The 16,197-nt window shown below is 36.7% G+C and overlaps 1 protein-coding gene across 2 annotated transcripts in view; it reads left to right on the forward strand.

The window, feature by feature from the left end:
• LOC581277 (TPR repeat-containing protein DDB_G0287407) overlaps window positions 1-16,197 on the forward strand; it is a 36,763-nt gene that overhangs the window by 12,943 nt on the left and 7,623 nt on the right. For both annotated transcript variants that reach the window (XM_030978072.1, XM_030978073.1), the window contains exons 7-24: window positions 588-699; window positions 1,061-1,164; window positions 2,964-3,056; window positions 4,167-4,233; window positions 4,519-4,616; window positions 5,191-5,389; window positions 6,237-6,428; window positions 6,860-7,191; window positions 8,318-8,488; window positions 9,423-9,500; window positions 10,305-10,451; window positions 10,872-11,197; window positions 11,799-11,971; window positions 12,556-12,635; window positions 12,834-13,025; window positions 14,000-14,133; window positions 14,800-14,884; window positions 15,164-15,361. In XM_030978072.1, the coding sequence (XP_030833932.1) occupies window positions 588-699; window positions 1,061-1,164; window positions 2,964-3,056; window positions 4,167-4,233; window positions 4,519-4,616; window positions 5,191-5,389; window positions 6,237-6,428; window positions 6,860-7,191; window positions 8,318-8,488; window positions 9,423-9,500; window positions 10,305-10,451; window positions 10,872-11,197; window positions 11,799-11,971; window positions 12,556-12,635; window positions 12,834-13,025; window positions 14,000-14,133; window positions 14,800-14,884; window positions 15,164-15,361 (2,781 nt within the window). The remainder of the gene's footprint in view (window positions 1-587; window positions 700-1,060; window positions 1,165-2,963; window positions 3,057-4,166; window positions 4,234-4,518; window positions 4,617-5,190; window positions 5,390-6,236; window positions 6,429-6,859; window positions 7,192-8,317; window positions 8,489-9,422; window positions 9,501-10,304; window positions 10,452-10,871; window positions 11,198-11,798; window positions 11,972-12,555; window positions 12,636-12,833; window positions 13,026-13,999; window positions 14,134-14,799; window positions 14,885-15,163; window positions 15,362-16,197) is intronic.

Raw genomic sequence — 16,197 nt, forward strand, 5'->3', positions numbered from 1 at the left:
AGGTTGTCTGCACTGTTCTTTTTGCAATCTCTTTTTTTGTACGTGACGTGACGTTTTTGTTGTTGTTTCTTCCCGCTTATCCATCTCTTCATAACTCTCCCCCCCCCCTTTTTTTTTTTTTTTTTTTACTCCTCTAGCCTCTTTCGTTTTCTGTGTCCATGACTGATTGGTCCTAGAGTGCGGTTTTTTACCCGCCAATTTTGATATACCAATTGTAGTAAAACCATATACAAAAATTTGTTATTTAATATCAAGGAATTTAACTTGAAATTGTATTCGAAGTAAAGATGATTGTTCTGAAAAGTACGTGAAGTACCTGAATTATTAGTTCGTTAGCGTCAGTGTCTTATATTAACGGCTGTTCCACTCTCCACCTCTAACAAACAGAAGGTTGACAAATGTCTTTTTCTTTTCAAGAGTTCCTATTGCCAGACGATTATATCTATCAAATGCTTTTGTAAAATTCAACTTAGACATTTTAGTCATTTGACATTTAATGTATCGTGAATATATCAATAATATCTGCAGTCAGAACGGTCCGATCTAGTTCATTTACCACATTGCCATTAAATTCCTATTCAATCTAGATTCAGGAGCAATTACATCATCAGGTCGAGTCGATCCCGGGATGCACAGCAAAGAAAGTATCACTCCCTGTAATTGCATCTGACAATACTCTGGATATCTCTCTCAAGCGTAGTAAGTCAATTCAGAATGATATGAAATTAACAAGTTGAAAATAAATTCGAAAGCCTTGATTAGGCTTGACGTTAGCATTTAATCCCGTCAATTTTTTACCAGGGCCAGAACCTTGAAGACTCAGCCCCCTCAAAAAAAAAACTCGATCATAAATGAATATGAGGAAGTCACATGTAGAAACTTAGTATATCAAAGGCATCGAAGATAAATCAGAAGAGTGTAATATTCGAGACATCATTACCAATCTTTATTCTGATCATTAACCATGGAATAAATGTAAAATAATTTGATAACTTGTTTTCATGACTATACAATATGAACATACATATCGCGAACCTATTGCTCGCAACGTTTTGTTTAGGTGGTGGTGTCCAACTTTCTGGTCTCCTCGTCCAAAACGAAGACTCAAATGGAACACATTCCCGTAAAGACCAGCTAGAATTATCTGCGGACCAAAAGCAAGAGGTAGGCCAGTAAAGTGATGATGTTTTCATCTACTCTCCTCCTGGAATTCAATCTCTAATCACTCAGAAATATTTTAATTCAGCATGAAATCGTCAAGATAATTAGGTGATCTGCCACGGAGCGTTGCAAAGCACCTATTAATTTCGTCAAAATCTTTCTTTGTTTTTCTTTGTTTCTTCTTTCTGTATGGGACTTTGTTCGCTTCATATGTCATAATTGCCATGCTTAATGGTATTCTATGCATGCAGTCGATGTCATGGGTAAACTTCTGGTCACACAATGTCCTTCCGCGCGTCATGGGGGACTGAATTTGTTCATATGCGTGTAATATGAACGGAGGGTGGGATTTTTTCTCATTGACTCTGTGTTTTTAGATAGTCGGCCGCATAGTGTAGCGGATCTCCTAATGAGCTTTACATAGGCGTGTTACATGAGTAGAGGGTGGGATTTAAAAAAAGAGCAACTCTCCCATTGAGTTTCTACTTGTGCTACGTCTCGATCAAAGCGGCAGATCACCTAAGTCGTCTCCGTGACGAATTCAATGTCTAATTATTATCATTATAATTATTCTTATCATCATCGTTATTACAACTACCGGCTTAAAGTACCATCTACTCAAATATATTTGTTTACTTGTTGTATAGGTCTACACCTACAGAAAGATGTGGGAAGCTAACCAAATAGTTTATGTTTATGAAAATATTTCTAAAACGAATTTACCGAATAATTGCTTTTCATACCAAACTGATCTGTCATTTAGAAACCGGGCCCATATTTCTGGCTTATCGTTTGGTGAATGTTGTTTCAGCTCCTAAACGACTTTACCAGTTGTGTTTCATCTTTGCTTAACTATGCGAGAGAAACTGGTAGAAAAAAATGGTATTTGCAACAACAAAAAAGAAGCTGGATAGGTCCTTCCGGCCTTTGTTCCCGCGTGGTTTCTTGTCAGAATATCCGGAATGATTCGAAAAGATAATGTAAAAGTTTATTATCGCCCCTGTTGAACCCTAGTTGAACCCATCTTTAGATTGAATTATACACCCACGCGAACACGTCAATGTCTCTTAAACGTATGTTTATATTTCATGTTTAAAATGGCATACATTCAAATAGAAAGCAAATAGACGGCAACATTTGATTTATGACATGCATATACATGTATGTTATATTCTACGGGGTGAAAATATCCGGAAGAATTCAAATGCATCGTGTGAATTTCGTAGAAATGAAAATGGGCAAAACTCAACTGCATGAAAGTATTTAATAATGAAAAGATGAAAATGAAAACTCTGATAATCGAAACGAATAAACCACTTTCAATAAACCTTTTGACTAGAATGTCTTGTTCGGTTGTTACACATAGAAAATGTATTTTACTATTTTTCATGGATAGAGCATGAATTGATGACCAATCAGCCGATTAATTTTCACAGATGAACATACGTCACATATTCATAATTCCTGCAAAGTTCTACAGAATGTGATGTTGGTTGTAAATAGGACATAGTACCTTTAAAATTAAAACTAACATCTAATTCCAGATGATTGAAACAATCGTTTCATGTATCTAATTTCCATTGTGGGTTTGGGTTTTTCTTTTTTTAAAGACCAAATTTCCCATTGAGATTCAACGTGTCTCGGTCGAAGCGGCAGATCCTCATTCGTCTCCGCGACAAATTCAAAGTCTACTTGAATTTGTACTTATTCATTCGTTTTGTATATTATATCCAATATTATTATTAAAATCATTATTATTATTATCATTATCTTGAATGTTTCCTTTCACTTGATTGGTACAGATTGGTGATGATCTTGTCCCTCTCGGTCGTCACATTGCCGGATACGACCTTCAAAACCTCGGATGCTCGGGAGATATCCTTAGGATGAATAAGGTGGGATGTGTGTAATTGATTTCAATAATTTTATTTTTTAATTGAATTTAATTAATTAAATGTCATCTTTAACCTCCCAAGTAGAAATTATTCCTCTTTTTTTTCTCGTTAATTTGAATGCAAAACATAATATATTTACAACTATACGTTTCAAAGGATCTTTATCTTTTTCCTGTGTAATACAATGTTATTATGAAGTTGAATAAACAATCTATGCTCAGCAAGATAGGTTTCATTTTAATTCTTGGTAGATGGCGGCACGTCCAACTTATCTAAATACTAAAATCTTGTTTTTCATTGTATCTTTCTTTGTCAAACATTGGTGCCACCATTGAGGATATCTGATTATACTGTTTCATGCTTTGGAGAAAATATAATAAAGACTTCGTTTGAAGAAAAATATAGTGGAGCCCTAATGGCACCTCTTCATATTCAAAGGTTATCGTTAGCTCGGTGAAAGAGGACCTCCCATTTTGCATACTTGCAATGGACCCAATTTTGGTGAAATATTTTGCTGCTTCAAAAACATTTTTCTTTCGTCAGATTTGCAAGCATTGTAACGTTGGCAACCCACCCCCTCCCGAAAATTACCCCCTTAATTCTCAAAATGTCCAACTATCATGTATACACTAAGTCAATATAAAGTGACAGCATCAGGACTAGGGCTAATGTGATATTCTATCAAAAGGAAGCTAAAAAGTTTGCAACATTGTGAAGAAAGCTAATTACCTTCTAAATACACCCTTTTAATGGTAAGCTGAAGCATGGTTAACTTTACAGTTAACATGTAATGATAATCTTTCATTGAAGAATATCTTAAAATTGGTTTCTGTTAATTGCACATCAAGATCCACAACAAGTTTCACGAATGTTTCACTCTTTCTGTTATGTCGTTGTAATCACTTAGGTAAGAGGTAGCCAAAATGGAAAGGGACCTTTTGAAAAATGGCGTTTGTTTGAAATAAAATACTAATCTGAGGAAGGAAAGACGGTTAAATGTGGAGTGTAGGATCGGAACACCAACAGCAAATCTACCCACAATTATGTTTATATAATATGTACCTCACCAATCAAAAGTAACGTAAATCTGATATGTTTTTTTTTAAGCAGAAAAGGGTACCGGAACAAGATGCTACTCGGTGGCAATCACGATGTGGCGGGGATGGCGTCGAGGAAAGTAAGAAAAAATGATGTTATTAAGAGTATCTTTGGTGGTATATCTTCATTGCCACAACTACAGTATTCATTTTCTCGAAATTTATATTTTTTTAGTCTTTTTACTATTTAAGAGAAAAGTTATTTTGCTACTCATTTTTTAAATTTTACTGACACAAATCCAGTAGCCTTTAGTGTTAGAGTTGACGTTAATCTTGTTCTTTAGGCATCGAATATTTCTTCTGCTAATCGTTCATCATCTTCGTACACCATTTTTTTAACGCCGATACAACTGTATTTGCTGCAGGGCTGGTGTTGATTGGTGAATGTGGTGTCCTAGATTATCGCGTGAATCTTGAAGAGTTCTTTGATGCAGGAAGTCTAGACAAAGCTCCTCCTGTTCAAGTAAGTATAAAAAGGTGTACTTATTCATGTCTTTAATCCCATCCTTTAGGGGTTTTGAACTCCCTTTCTCTCATTTCCCCAAAATATATGGCCTTGCCATCGGTACTTCTCGTATTATAAACAGTTGATCTGAAACATTTTTGCGGAGTACAAAAAAAAGTTATGTCTTTTTGAATTCTTGTCATTCCAACTGTTGAAATAAAGATACAATTCTTTACCCTCCTGACATATTCACTAAATTATTTATAAAATGATATAAACACACATGACAGAAGTTATTTGACAGATGCGATTGCTGTGCAGATACATATAGGACAATGGTAAAGAATGTCTTCCTTTATTAATTATGATAGTAATAGGTGTTTAGAAACGAGGCTGCTTTGCAATTCTAAATACTGCTTGAATATTCCTTTATTTTGTTTACTGATGCATTTTAAGAAAGGAAGATATCCGCACTTTTTAATCAAGCTTTTATTCAAGTTCATATCTATTCTCATTTATTCTTTCATTACAAATATATTGAGCCCATGAAATCTTGTCATTAAATCGTCACTATTAATCAATTTCTAAACAGTTCTCAACATCGCTGCGTTCATTAGCCGCCTCGGGAGCTACCTACGAAATTACATTTACTCTCGAGAAATCGGAAGGGTCAGTGGTCCAGGAGAAATGCACAAAAGGAACACAGGAAAAGTCAGATTGTTGGTCAAGGGTCAAACTGGCCTTTGAAGAATACGGAGCGGGCGTAAGGAGTGTCAAGATAAAGATTGAAGGTGTGTACGTCCCCAGCTGATCTGTTACAAATTGATCACTCATTTAAATATCGGGTTCTTTAAAACTTAAAAAAGCACCATCGTTCAAGCAAGCTTGATGGAGGTTTATCTTTCATGAGAAAATTAAGACACTCGTTCATGAGCTCGATGATGAGACAATCAGTTGGCTTAATAAGGATTTTTCTATCTAGATGATGTACTCCCTGATATTCTTTGTACGAACGAACGAGGATCTCAATCGAAGAGATCTGTTGCGTTTAAAAGGAAAGATAAACAAAAAAACGGAATAAGGAGGGACATATAGGACGTGACGGGCGGTGAAGAAAGCATCCACCAAAGGTTCATATATAATAGGACAAAGGAAAAAATAGCAGTCCGCTTTCAACAGTGCAGGTCTATACTTCAATCTGAAGACACACCTTGCAGCTTTATAAAAGAAAAGTATGTGAATAGGTCTAGTTTAATGTTTCGCTTTGGTACCATAGTAGGATAAATTTCCCTTCTGTATAGACTAATAATTACAATCTTTACAGTAGGATAGGATAATAATAAAACTAAAGAAGGGCTAGAGTTTGAAGTGGCTGTTCACTCCTGAGTATACATATACACGAATTATACCAAAGCGCATCAAATAGGACTAAATATGTAGGTGCACATTTGTCCAACAAAATCGGAATTTGCTGATATGTTCTCTTTGTTTTGAATAATAATAATAACACAATTATGATACTTTTGTACTTATAAGGATACAGACCTACCTGAAAGAGGAACTCTTAGCACATAATGAATTGTGGCTTATTACATGCAGGAAAAATTAACGATATGCATGTATGATATTTAATGTCAGTCAAAGGTCAAGGGGTCGAGATCTCTGCTGCGTCTTTGCGGCTAAAGTGTCGCCGACCACACAGGACTGGCCTCAGGGATGGATTGCATGATGTTAAGATCGTCAGAGATACCAAGATGTTGGCCAGCCTGATACGCAACGTGGTTCGGAAGTACGGACTTCCAACTTTGACGGATCGCTCGGAAAATGAAAGTAATTTTTTGTTATACTTATACAATTTTGAATATTATATCTTTGACAAGAATATTGAGGACTGTTAAGCTAGTTCTAAGAGATTTATATTTAAATGCTACCATAAACCGCGTCAATTGCATTCACATACCTTGGGATGGCAATATTTCAGGAAGTTTACATTTGTATCGATTGTAAAATTAGTCATCCATCTCATAGTCTCTGATCAAGTAAATTTGAGTTTTTATCACAGATCAATAATTTCAGTATTGTTCTAGTGCACGTCCCAAAAGCATTTTATGAAGGACCTTGTATGTTTTGTTTTTGAATTGCTTAAGATCATTCAGTATGTATCGTGAGCTATATGTTATCAAAGTTTGTTTCAATCAGTCACTTTGGTCCTGCAATCGTTCCTTTTTTGTTAAATGTCTTTCCTTATTAATCTTTCGAAGTCTCGGTTCCAAAAGAAGAACCCCTAAAGCAGCCTCCCGCCACGACAAAGTCCGATGGCGCCAAACCAACTGACGACGTCACCGCTGATCACGACCGCACCAAGGACCCAGCCCAAACGAGCCCGAGGAAGAAGCGGGAGATCAGAGTCTTCGTCTCGAGCACCTTCCTAGATTTCGCTGCAGAGAGGGAGATCCTCATCAAGAAGGTGTTCAACAAACTGAAGAAGATGTGCCTTGATCGAGGGGTGTTCTTCAGCTATGTGGACCTTCGGTGGGGCATCACGAATGATCAGAGCAATGATGGCAAGACAATCTCCATATGTCTCAGAGAGGTTTGTGGGTCACATTTCTATTTTAAATGTGCAGTGTTGGGTATTCCCGATAAACCACAGGTGCGACATTGTTAGACAATTATTTCACATTTGACCCGCAACCCCAAAAAGAGACATGTACTTAAAAAAAAAGTAAAATTAAAGATAATATAACGAAAAAGTAAGATTTTACTATAGAAAAAACACACTATTAATGGATTTTACTCTTTTCTGGTTTAAACGTAAGTTGGTAGGATCGATAAGAGAATATCGTCAATAAGATTTAGATTAAAATTATCTAGATTTGCCCCCTTTTTTAAACCTACACAACTGTTTACTTTTTTAGGTAGGGTCTTCAGTCTTCAGTATTTTGCGTCGTCAGGTTCAGCAGTAAAATCATGATTGCAGAGACAATTGAGAAATCAACTTAAGGGCAACTCAAAACCTTATTATATATATATATCGCATAGAAATTATTTTCGGATTACTTAGTGCTGCAGTGAAACGTTCGTGCATTTGATTAAGTTATGGGAAAATCTTATACAAGTGCCTTAGGTTGATTTTTCGAGGTTTCTGCTTCCGTTTCGTTGACGATCAGCCATCCATCAAGTCTTTCGTCTTCTTTGTGCATGGCTGATCGTCAACGAAACAGAGTTAAGTCTTTTGTCAATTCAGTTTGTTGCTACGGCAGGCAGCCCGTGAGAACGAATTCCTTCAATCAAATTATGGAAATGCAAACATTACTTTAGACAAATAGAACTTTTTTTTATTCCTAGCTCATTTTGCTGATTAAGGTGTCATAGGAAAAGACAGAAAATGAACTTTCTGGAAATGTGATTTTCTCTTTGAAATTCAGATACCGCCCGCAAACGACTTTTCGGTACCCTCTTTTCAAATTCTTATTCATCACTAATGGGTCAAATATGTATCAAATGAGTTGTATCACATGGAAGGGAAGGATCTAAGCTTTACAATTATGTATCATTTATCAATTGTAATTGTGATTAAGTTATGATAAAACATCGATAATTCTCGGTTTCGTTTGTTCTGGGACGCACTGAATATTTTTTTGATAGAAATAAGCCACAAACAATCAGATTTTGCTTTGTTTGTTGCGGTTTAAATTCCACATTATCTCTGATTTCAGATCGACCGATGTCGTCCCTTTTTTCTGTGTCTTCTTGGTGATCGTTTCGGCTGGAGTCAAAAGGAAGACGAGGTCGATGCACTCCTCAATAAAACCTACGACTACGCAATCGAGAACTTCAGTCTTCTCAAGTGGATCGAGGAGTACAGATTTAATAGCAGTGTGACACAGGTAAATCATGCTAACATAGACATACCTCCCTAGGCAAGAAATGTAAATAAACTTTTAAAATACACATACACATCATAATGATACTTTGGTGATAGGAGGCATGCCCCCACTGCATTTGGTAGCGGTATATTTCATCCAAGATATCGGATGCTGTGTTAGTTTTAGCAGTAGGGTATGGGTTAGGTAGAATATTAAGTTCAGGGTTAAGTTAGGATTTGCCAAGTGTTAAGTTTGAACGCAAAGTCCTTCAGACAAGTGTCCACGACCAGTTCTAAATCTTTAAAGGACATCAACGTCTGTTTCATTGTTTGAATACAACTTAATTATTCATTCACACTAATAGTCCTTTTTTATTTTATCTTTTTTTTTTTCATTTTCTTTGATAACTCAACATATGTTTAGCAGCAAAGTTTGTGCAATCTCATAATCGTCGAATTAGGGGGAAAACAGTTGTCACTTGAGGTTCAGGTATCTAACATGTAACAAATTAAATTTGCAAACGTACTTTTGAGCCTCATTCGTTCTATGATGATCAAGATGCTGAAAGTGTCTATGTTTATATATTTTGAACTCGTTTGGGAAAAGAGAAATTAATTCATATAATATGTAGTTTCATGTCAACGCGGTATTTTCATAAAACGATGAAAATCCATACGCACGAAGACAAAGTTTATAAAAGCTCACACTTCAAATATTCTTCTTCTCCTTCTGTGGAAGTAGAGCCCAACTTGTTGTCGGTGAATATTCGTACCTTAAACGTTGTGCTGTAACATATACAGTGCTGTGGAATATGTCATCTAATTAATATGCCTAAGCTTAATTAAACGATGCACTTGCAATCCATTGAGATATGAAGTAAAAGTGGAATTACTTCCTTTAATATGCTTTTTTTTGCTGCAATCTAAACAGATTTTAATGCTATATTATTTTACAGCTCGAAGTCCTTCATTCGACCCTTCGGGAAAGGGAGAATGCATCGGATAAGACGTTCTTCTATCTCAGAAAATCAAAGGTAAAATAACTGTATGGTGGATAAACGCTTCGATTTCTGTCATGTATATTGCCATGTAGAGGCACTACCATTTGTCATCTAAAGCCCTTCCCAAGGACAGGGCCTATGGGCGAACGATATATCTGGAATTTAGTCTATATGTTCATTTTTTTAAAGCTTATAATAATCTTTTGAGATAATCCCTAGATGAAGTGAAATTTCTTGAAATAAGTTTATTATGTGCAAAGTGTATTGACGTATAGTTTCCAGAAAAATGAATTATGTATGAACAAAATGTAATATCTTTGTTTACCTTTCTGTTGGAAATGAAATAAATATGAATATGAATATGAATATGAATATTGATGTGGGCTAACAGGACTACCGGGATTAAACCCGATGGCTACCTTTACACTGACGGTTATTGTCGAAGATCCATCATGTCACACACGAAGCATCATCTAAATGACGTAGGAAGGGTTTCAGTTTATCATGTGGTGTATGACGCACCATGTAAGAGAGATATATTAAAACGAGTTAAAAGAGCCAAATTAAAAGTGTAAGCATTTATTTGATAGTTCGTGTTTGGGATAATTGCTTCCATGGGATCTATTGACGATTGACGCAGGTATTAACGCAGTAGAAATTACACCTTATGTTCAACGGACAGAAATAACTTTACGGTGTCAAATTTATGGCTGAGAACGGATTGGCTGAGAACAAATTTAGCATTTTGTTAGTCATATTGATAGTTTCATGAAACAGTACCCTGGACAGGCTCTTGACTTAATGCTTTCCTTTATCATATTCACTCCTTCAATACAGACGAAAGAGGAGCTTCTGAAGGAGAAAAGTCATGAGCCTGAATGGAAGATTGATCAGCAGAAAAGATTCCGCCAAACTGTGGAGGAATCGGGTCTGCCAGTTCGCCATTACGCTGTAGCTGATGAAGGCACAGAATTCATTCGTAAGGTATGCCACACCCATCGAAAGGATTATGAAGTATTGATCTTTCGATTAGGACAGTTAAAATTCTCTTACTTTAAATCTATGTACGTACTAGGCTCAAATAAGCTACTAACAAGCAAATTACCTGTTTTATGATTTCCCGATTTGGAAAGATTGCAGAAGTTTATGGATGAATAACAAAGTCTGTATTGCAATAGTTTTAATGATATGTAATTAAATTAGGAGAAATTAAACTTGTGATGCAGATGTCAGTCATGTGTTTAATTATTCACTAAATATTGGCCGTAGCTTTTTCATCAATATAACATTTAAATCCATTAAGCTAACTGACCCTACAGCGAACCTGAACAAATAGTAATGGCCTACAAATTCAGCGGACTAACGATAATTTGGTTATTTCTCTTCTTTGTCTACTTTAAACAGGACTTAGAGCGATGTATCAACCAGGAGTTCCCACCAGAATCAAAGCTCTCTCCACTCCAGCGAGAACGCGAAGCTCACTTGTCCTTTGCCGAAGCCCGCCGAAGAGTATACATCGGGCGGGCCGAGTACTTCACAAGAATCAACGACTACTTTGCCGGAGATCCGAAGTTACCGCTTGTGGTTCTCGGTGAATCTGGAAGCGGGAAATCGGCGCTTGTCGCCAACTGGTGTGGCCGATTTGAGGATGAGCACCCGAATGATTTTATGTTTATGCATTTCATCGGTAGCTCGGCAGACAGTGCTTCGCATCTTAGATTAATAAGAAGGTATTTACTCAGAAACAAAGCTTTTTTTCGGGGGGGGGGGGGGAAAGGGATGTTTCTCATAAAGGAAGAGGTGGAAAACAACAAGGAAGAAAATATTAAAAGATAGGACCACCCCTCCCGCTCCCCAAGTTGTTAAGTTGGTTTTAAATCAATGCAGAAGACATGTGTCCCAATCGCTGGTGGTGCCCCCCAATCAAACGATTAGAAAATACCAACACACACCAGGAGAGGGGATGGGAGGGGGGGGGGGGAGAGGCGAATAGGCTCTAATAATGATCATGATAGTAATAATAATAATGATAATAATGATAAAAATATATATAATTTTGTGAACCTAGGGAAGCCTCATCAGCTTCAATGCTTTCTACCTGAGGTCCCTGCAGTCGTTAGGCCTATTACCCCATAAATCGCCAGTTACCGATTTACACATTAATGTCTTGCCAAAGGAAATTAGTCCTGGGCTGAGATTCTACCCTTCCACTTATGGATTGAGAGTCATGTAAATGAACCACTATACCAGGATACGTCTACAGACAATGTTAGAACCCCTCTCACTGCCTAGTAGTTTATCTTCTACGATTGATTTTTTTTCGCTCCCCAGACTGTTTGAAGAGTTAAAGCAGCATTTCAACCTTGAACTGGGAATCCCAACATCTGACAAATCTCTCGCCCAAGACCTACCAAAGTGGTTAGCTCTCGCGGGGAGTTACGGTCGGCGAGTGCTCATTGTTCTTGATGCTTTGAATCAACTGGATTCCGGGGCAGGTGGAGAAGGTAATTTCTTCTTCTTCTTCTTCTTCTTCTTCTTCTTCCTCATTTTCTTCGTCTTCTTCCTCTTTTTCTTCTATTATTTCTTCTAATCATCTTCTGCCACCTTCACTCCTGACGATTCATGCAGATGCCCTGAAACTTATCGCAGATGATCTGGAGATTTTTGGAGATACTTGTAAAGTATACTATCTTGTGAAGTTGATATCAGTTATTTTTTTATTTTGATTGTTAATATTTGTCTTTTTTAAAACCTGAAATACTGATCATCCAAGATGGATAGCGCGTTAAAACTCATACTCCTCTGACAATCTAATTTCACCCACGTACCCAACAAAATACCGTACCCCAACCATATGCCCTAACCTAAAAACCCATTTGTAACCATGATAACTGTAACCATAACCCTTTTCTTTCACGAAAGAGCACCTGCAGGGAATGTTGTCGGAAAGAACATAAGTTCATCACCACGATTACTTTAACGAGTGCCTCATTTCATATTAGCCGTTCTGAATAACATTATTGTTGTGATTGACTAAAATCGCTCTCTCTCTCTCTGTATATATATATCCACTTTTTCATTATAACAGGAGATGAACTTGAGTTGAAATGGTTGCCTCGTGAGCTCCCGCCAAACGTTCAAATGCTTCTTTCCACACTGCCGGGAAAGGTAATACTGTATATGAAATCATTATAGAAAATGTGATTATAATATTTTAAGTAAAGTAATTGTCATAAAAAGAAATATGAATATTATTCAGGAAATGTAAGCTTTTTGAGAAACGAACCTTCAGAAAAACTTCGAAATCTCTCTCCCTGCTAATGTTGTCATTAATCAAGTCATTATGACTATCATTACCCTCCACAGGCTTTAGATGCCGTGAAGGCATTTAACTGGCCAGTCTTCCATGTTCAACCATTAGACCAGGCAGAGAAAGGAGAGATAATACGATGTTACATGGAGCTCTATTCTAAGAGTCTCAATGCTGAACAAACAGATATGATTGTTAACGCTAAGCAGACATCTAACGCTCTCTACCTTAGGGCCTTGTTAGATGAGGTAAGTATGTATAATGACTGTTTCCAATTTATTATTAAACAAAGAAGAAAAAGTACAGATAACTGATCAAAACATTTACAGTGTTGATACTATACCAATCAATGGTTTCAATTACGGTTCTGCACATGACAGTGCCCTTTTATCCACTCCGCTGACAATATTCCAGCCAGTCACATTTTTGAAAGAGTGCACATGCTAATCCAATTACATTCACTTTAAATTTCGGTTTAAGTTTCCAGTTTTCTGAGGCTTCGTGCATGAAAGTTGTGATTCATCAATGCCATTATGGCCGGAGGTTACTGTATCTATTATATAGCTGAATCCAGAAAAAGAGGTTTTATTCAAGAATACATAAGAGAATTAACGCGTTATTAAAGGCAGGAATATATACACGGAGTGTAAATTCTCGTGCAAGATTTGTATAGGTCTCTCCATTGGTACAGGGGTTCCTAAACAATGAGATTAGGTCGGTTCTATTGATAGTTGATGGATAAATGTTTGATAAATATATAGAGAGATATCGTGGTCGAGTTGATAAGTCACCGAACTATGGACTACAATACTCGAGGTTCAAATCCCTGCCACAACAATGTTGTCCTTTGGAAAGACATCAATCTTCATTTGCAATTCTCTACTCGGTGAATCGGTGGACTACCCATTTTGTTAGTCATTACGTTAGTAGACACTGTATTTGTGACGATGGTCGAAAAGTCCGTAAGACGTTCCAAAATTTGATAAAGGTGGGAAAATGTAAATCCAACTAAATACTTTGGCAAGATATTAATCTACATTTTCCACTTTCCACCCAGGTGTTAAATGGGTACCGGTAGGAAGGAATTTCTTGAATGCTGTTAGCGTCGAAATCGGCTGCCTAGCAGAGCCGGGTAAAAGTTGGAGCGCCGTGGGCACCATGCATGGTGGATATGTGCGCTAAGTGATTATCCAAGTATCAAAACTATTTGTGTTTGTCCAAGGTTCGTGTGTATGGATCCTTCTACGAGCTCACGGCAGCTATCAAGACCTACTTACAAGCGCGGGATCCGGGACAACTTTTTGTCAAGGTCTTAGAACGACTGGAGTCCGATTTCGAACGCGGAGAACACGGAAGGTAAATGGGGCTGTCATTCTTACCTTTTATGTTCTTCCTTTTCTTTTTAAAGCCCGTCTGTACGAGTTCAGCCAGGGGGATTAGACCACCCAGTGTGGTCACTGGCAAGTGGCTATCTCATCAAATCAGCTCTCAATTAACATAAGAAAAAGAGCTTAGGCATTGTTTTATATATAGAGGGAGCAAGTAGATAGGAGTAGTACAATGGGGATTTAAAGGATGAAAAACTTATCATTTACTAGTAATGAAATTGCCAATTTATTCGCATGCAGCCTCCACTGTTCGTTGCAAAAAAAATCTAATAATACTACCTACTACACAGGATTGTAAAGTTCTGTTTCTCGTCTATGTTTAGATTTGTGCGTGGTTTTCCTGAACGCTGTAATGAGCTTGAGATTCAAGAGTTGCGTGAATATTTCGCGAGCCATTATGAATGACATCGTTACTAGAATTCAGTTATTCAGTATAAAAGCTGTTTGTCAACTTATAACATAGACTACAATACATAGTTTGTTGACAACAAGGCATAGTTATATTTAATGAATATGAGCTCTGATTGTTTGGGTATGATTTTATGCAAATTCCTTCATTTTACATATTTAATGCTTTAAAACATCATTAACTTGCATACGGATGCGTTCGTTAATCTTTCCTTATCATACATAGACCTAACCTGGTTCGTGACACAACTTGCGCTATCTGGTGTAGTAGCAGGGGAATGAGTGAACAGGAACTCATATCGTATCTGCAGGTGAGAAATCCTAGAAAGTACAACAAAGTTCGTTTTCTTGTTCGGCATTCCATACATTTTCTATATTGTGCACCATGACATAAAAAGATGCGGGAGAAAATTGATTTTGAAAAAAATGGTTTTGTGTGAGGTAATAAGTTTGTCAATAACTGTGTAAACTGTATCAAACTCTTTTTGGGAACATTGTCTGGTATATTCTGAATAAGGACGGATAGACAGTCAGATCAAAATCTAGACGCTGTTTTTATCTTTTTCTCTCTATGTTTCTTTTTGTTGTAGGTTCCATCCCGTGTTTGGTCGCCATTCTACCTCTCCCTCGAAGAAAACCTCGTCAATCGGAACGGCATCGTCAACTTCTTTCACGATCATCTACGCCAGGCCGTAGAGCGCAAGTACGTCTCGATCCAGGCAGATAAGAGACGAGGCTTCCTCAAACTCGCCGAGTTCTTCGAGAAACATGACATCAACGAGAGATATGTATGTATAACTAATTAACGATGCATTAGTTCATCATGAAAGGGTATTAATTCTTGTACCTGTAATTCACATGACCAGCATGGCTATCATCAAGGCACGTGACTGTGTAAGGTTTGGAGGTGTCAGATCAAATTCGCAGACAGAGCTGAAAATTGTCATCATAATATTATTTTATAAATATCTTTGAATTGCTGACAGACATTAAGACATGTGATGAGGATTTGAAAAAGAATTGTATTATGAAATCACCATGAATTGATATAAAGAGAATTAAGGAAAAGAAATATAAAATTATAAGCTTAACAATTTTTTAAAATATCCTTCTTATAGTAAAAACTTGATTAAATCTGAAACAGAATACCCTCTATGAAAAATATATAATAATAACATATATATATATATATTTAGGAGGCTATGTCAGTGTTCGATAACGAAATTGCATGACCTGTAACCGAATACTATCCAAAAATACACTGTCTTGAGAGGTTCTGGTTAAAACTATGCGCAAGAGGTGACTCCAATAGTACTATTTGCTGAGGGGTGCAGCCCCGAAGCAAATGGTTACCGAGGCCCATAGTTTTAACCAGTACCTCGAATAGAGGCATGGTATATTTGTTTTATATCCTGCATCAAAAAATTATTTTATAAAAATATTTTAAAACAAATTTTGGGGAAAGAACAAAAATTTAGAACAAAAAAATGTCAATTTTTATCTAAAAAGATTTAAAATATTTTGTTTTCATTAAATTAAGATTTGAGAGAAGAAAAAAATCAATTAAACCCCAAAAAATTCACATTTTTTTTCAACTCCCAAATAGTAAACCCAAATAGTACTC

This window comes from Strongylocentrotus purpuratus, unplaced genomic scaffold (assembly GCF_000002235.5).
Source record: "Strongylocentrotus purpuratus isolate Spur 01 unplaced genomic scaffold, Spur_5.0 spur5_scaffold_1, whole genome shotgun sequence".
Taxonomy (NCBI): domain Eukaryota; kingdom Metazoa; phylum Echinodermata; class Echinoidea; order Camarodonta; family Strongylocentrotidae; genus Strongylocentrotus; species Strongylocentrotus purpuratus.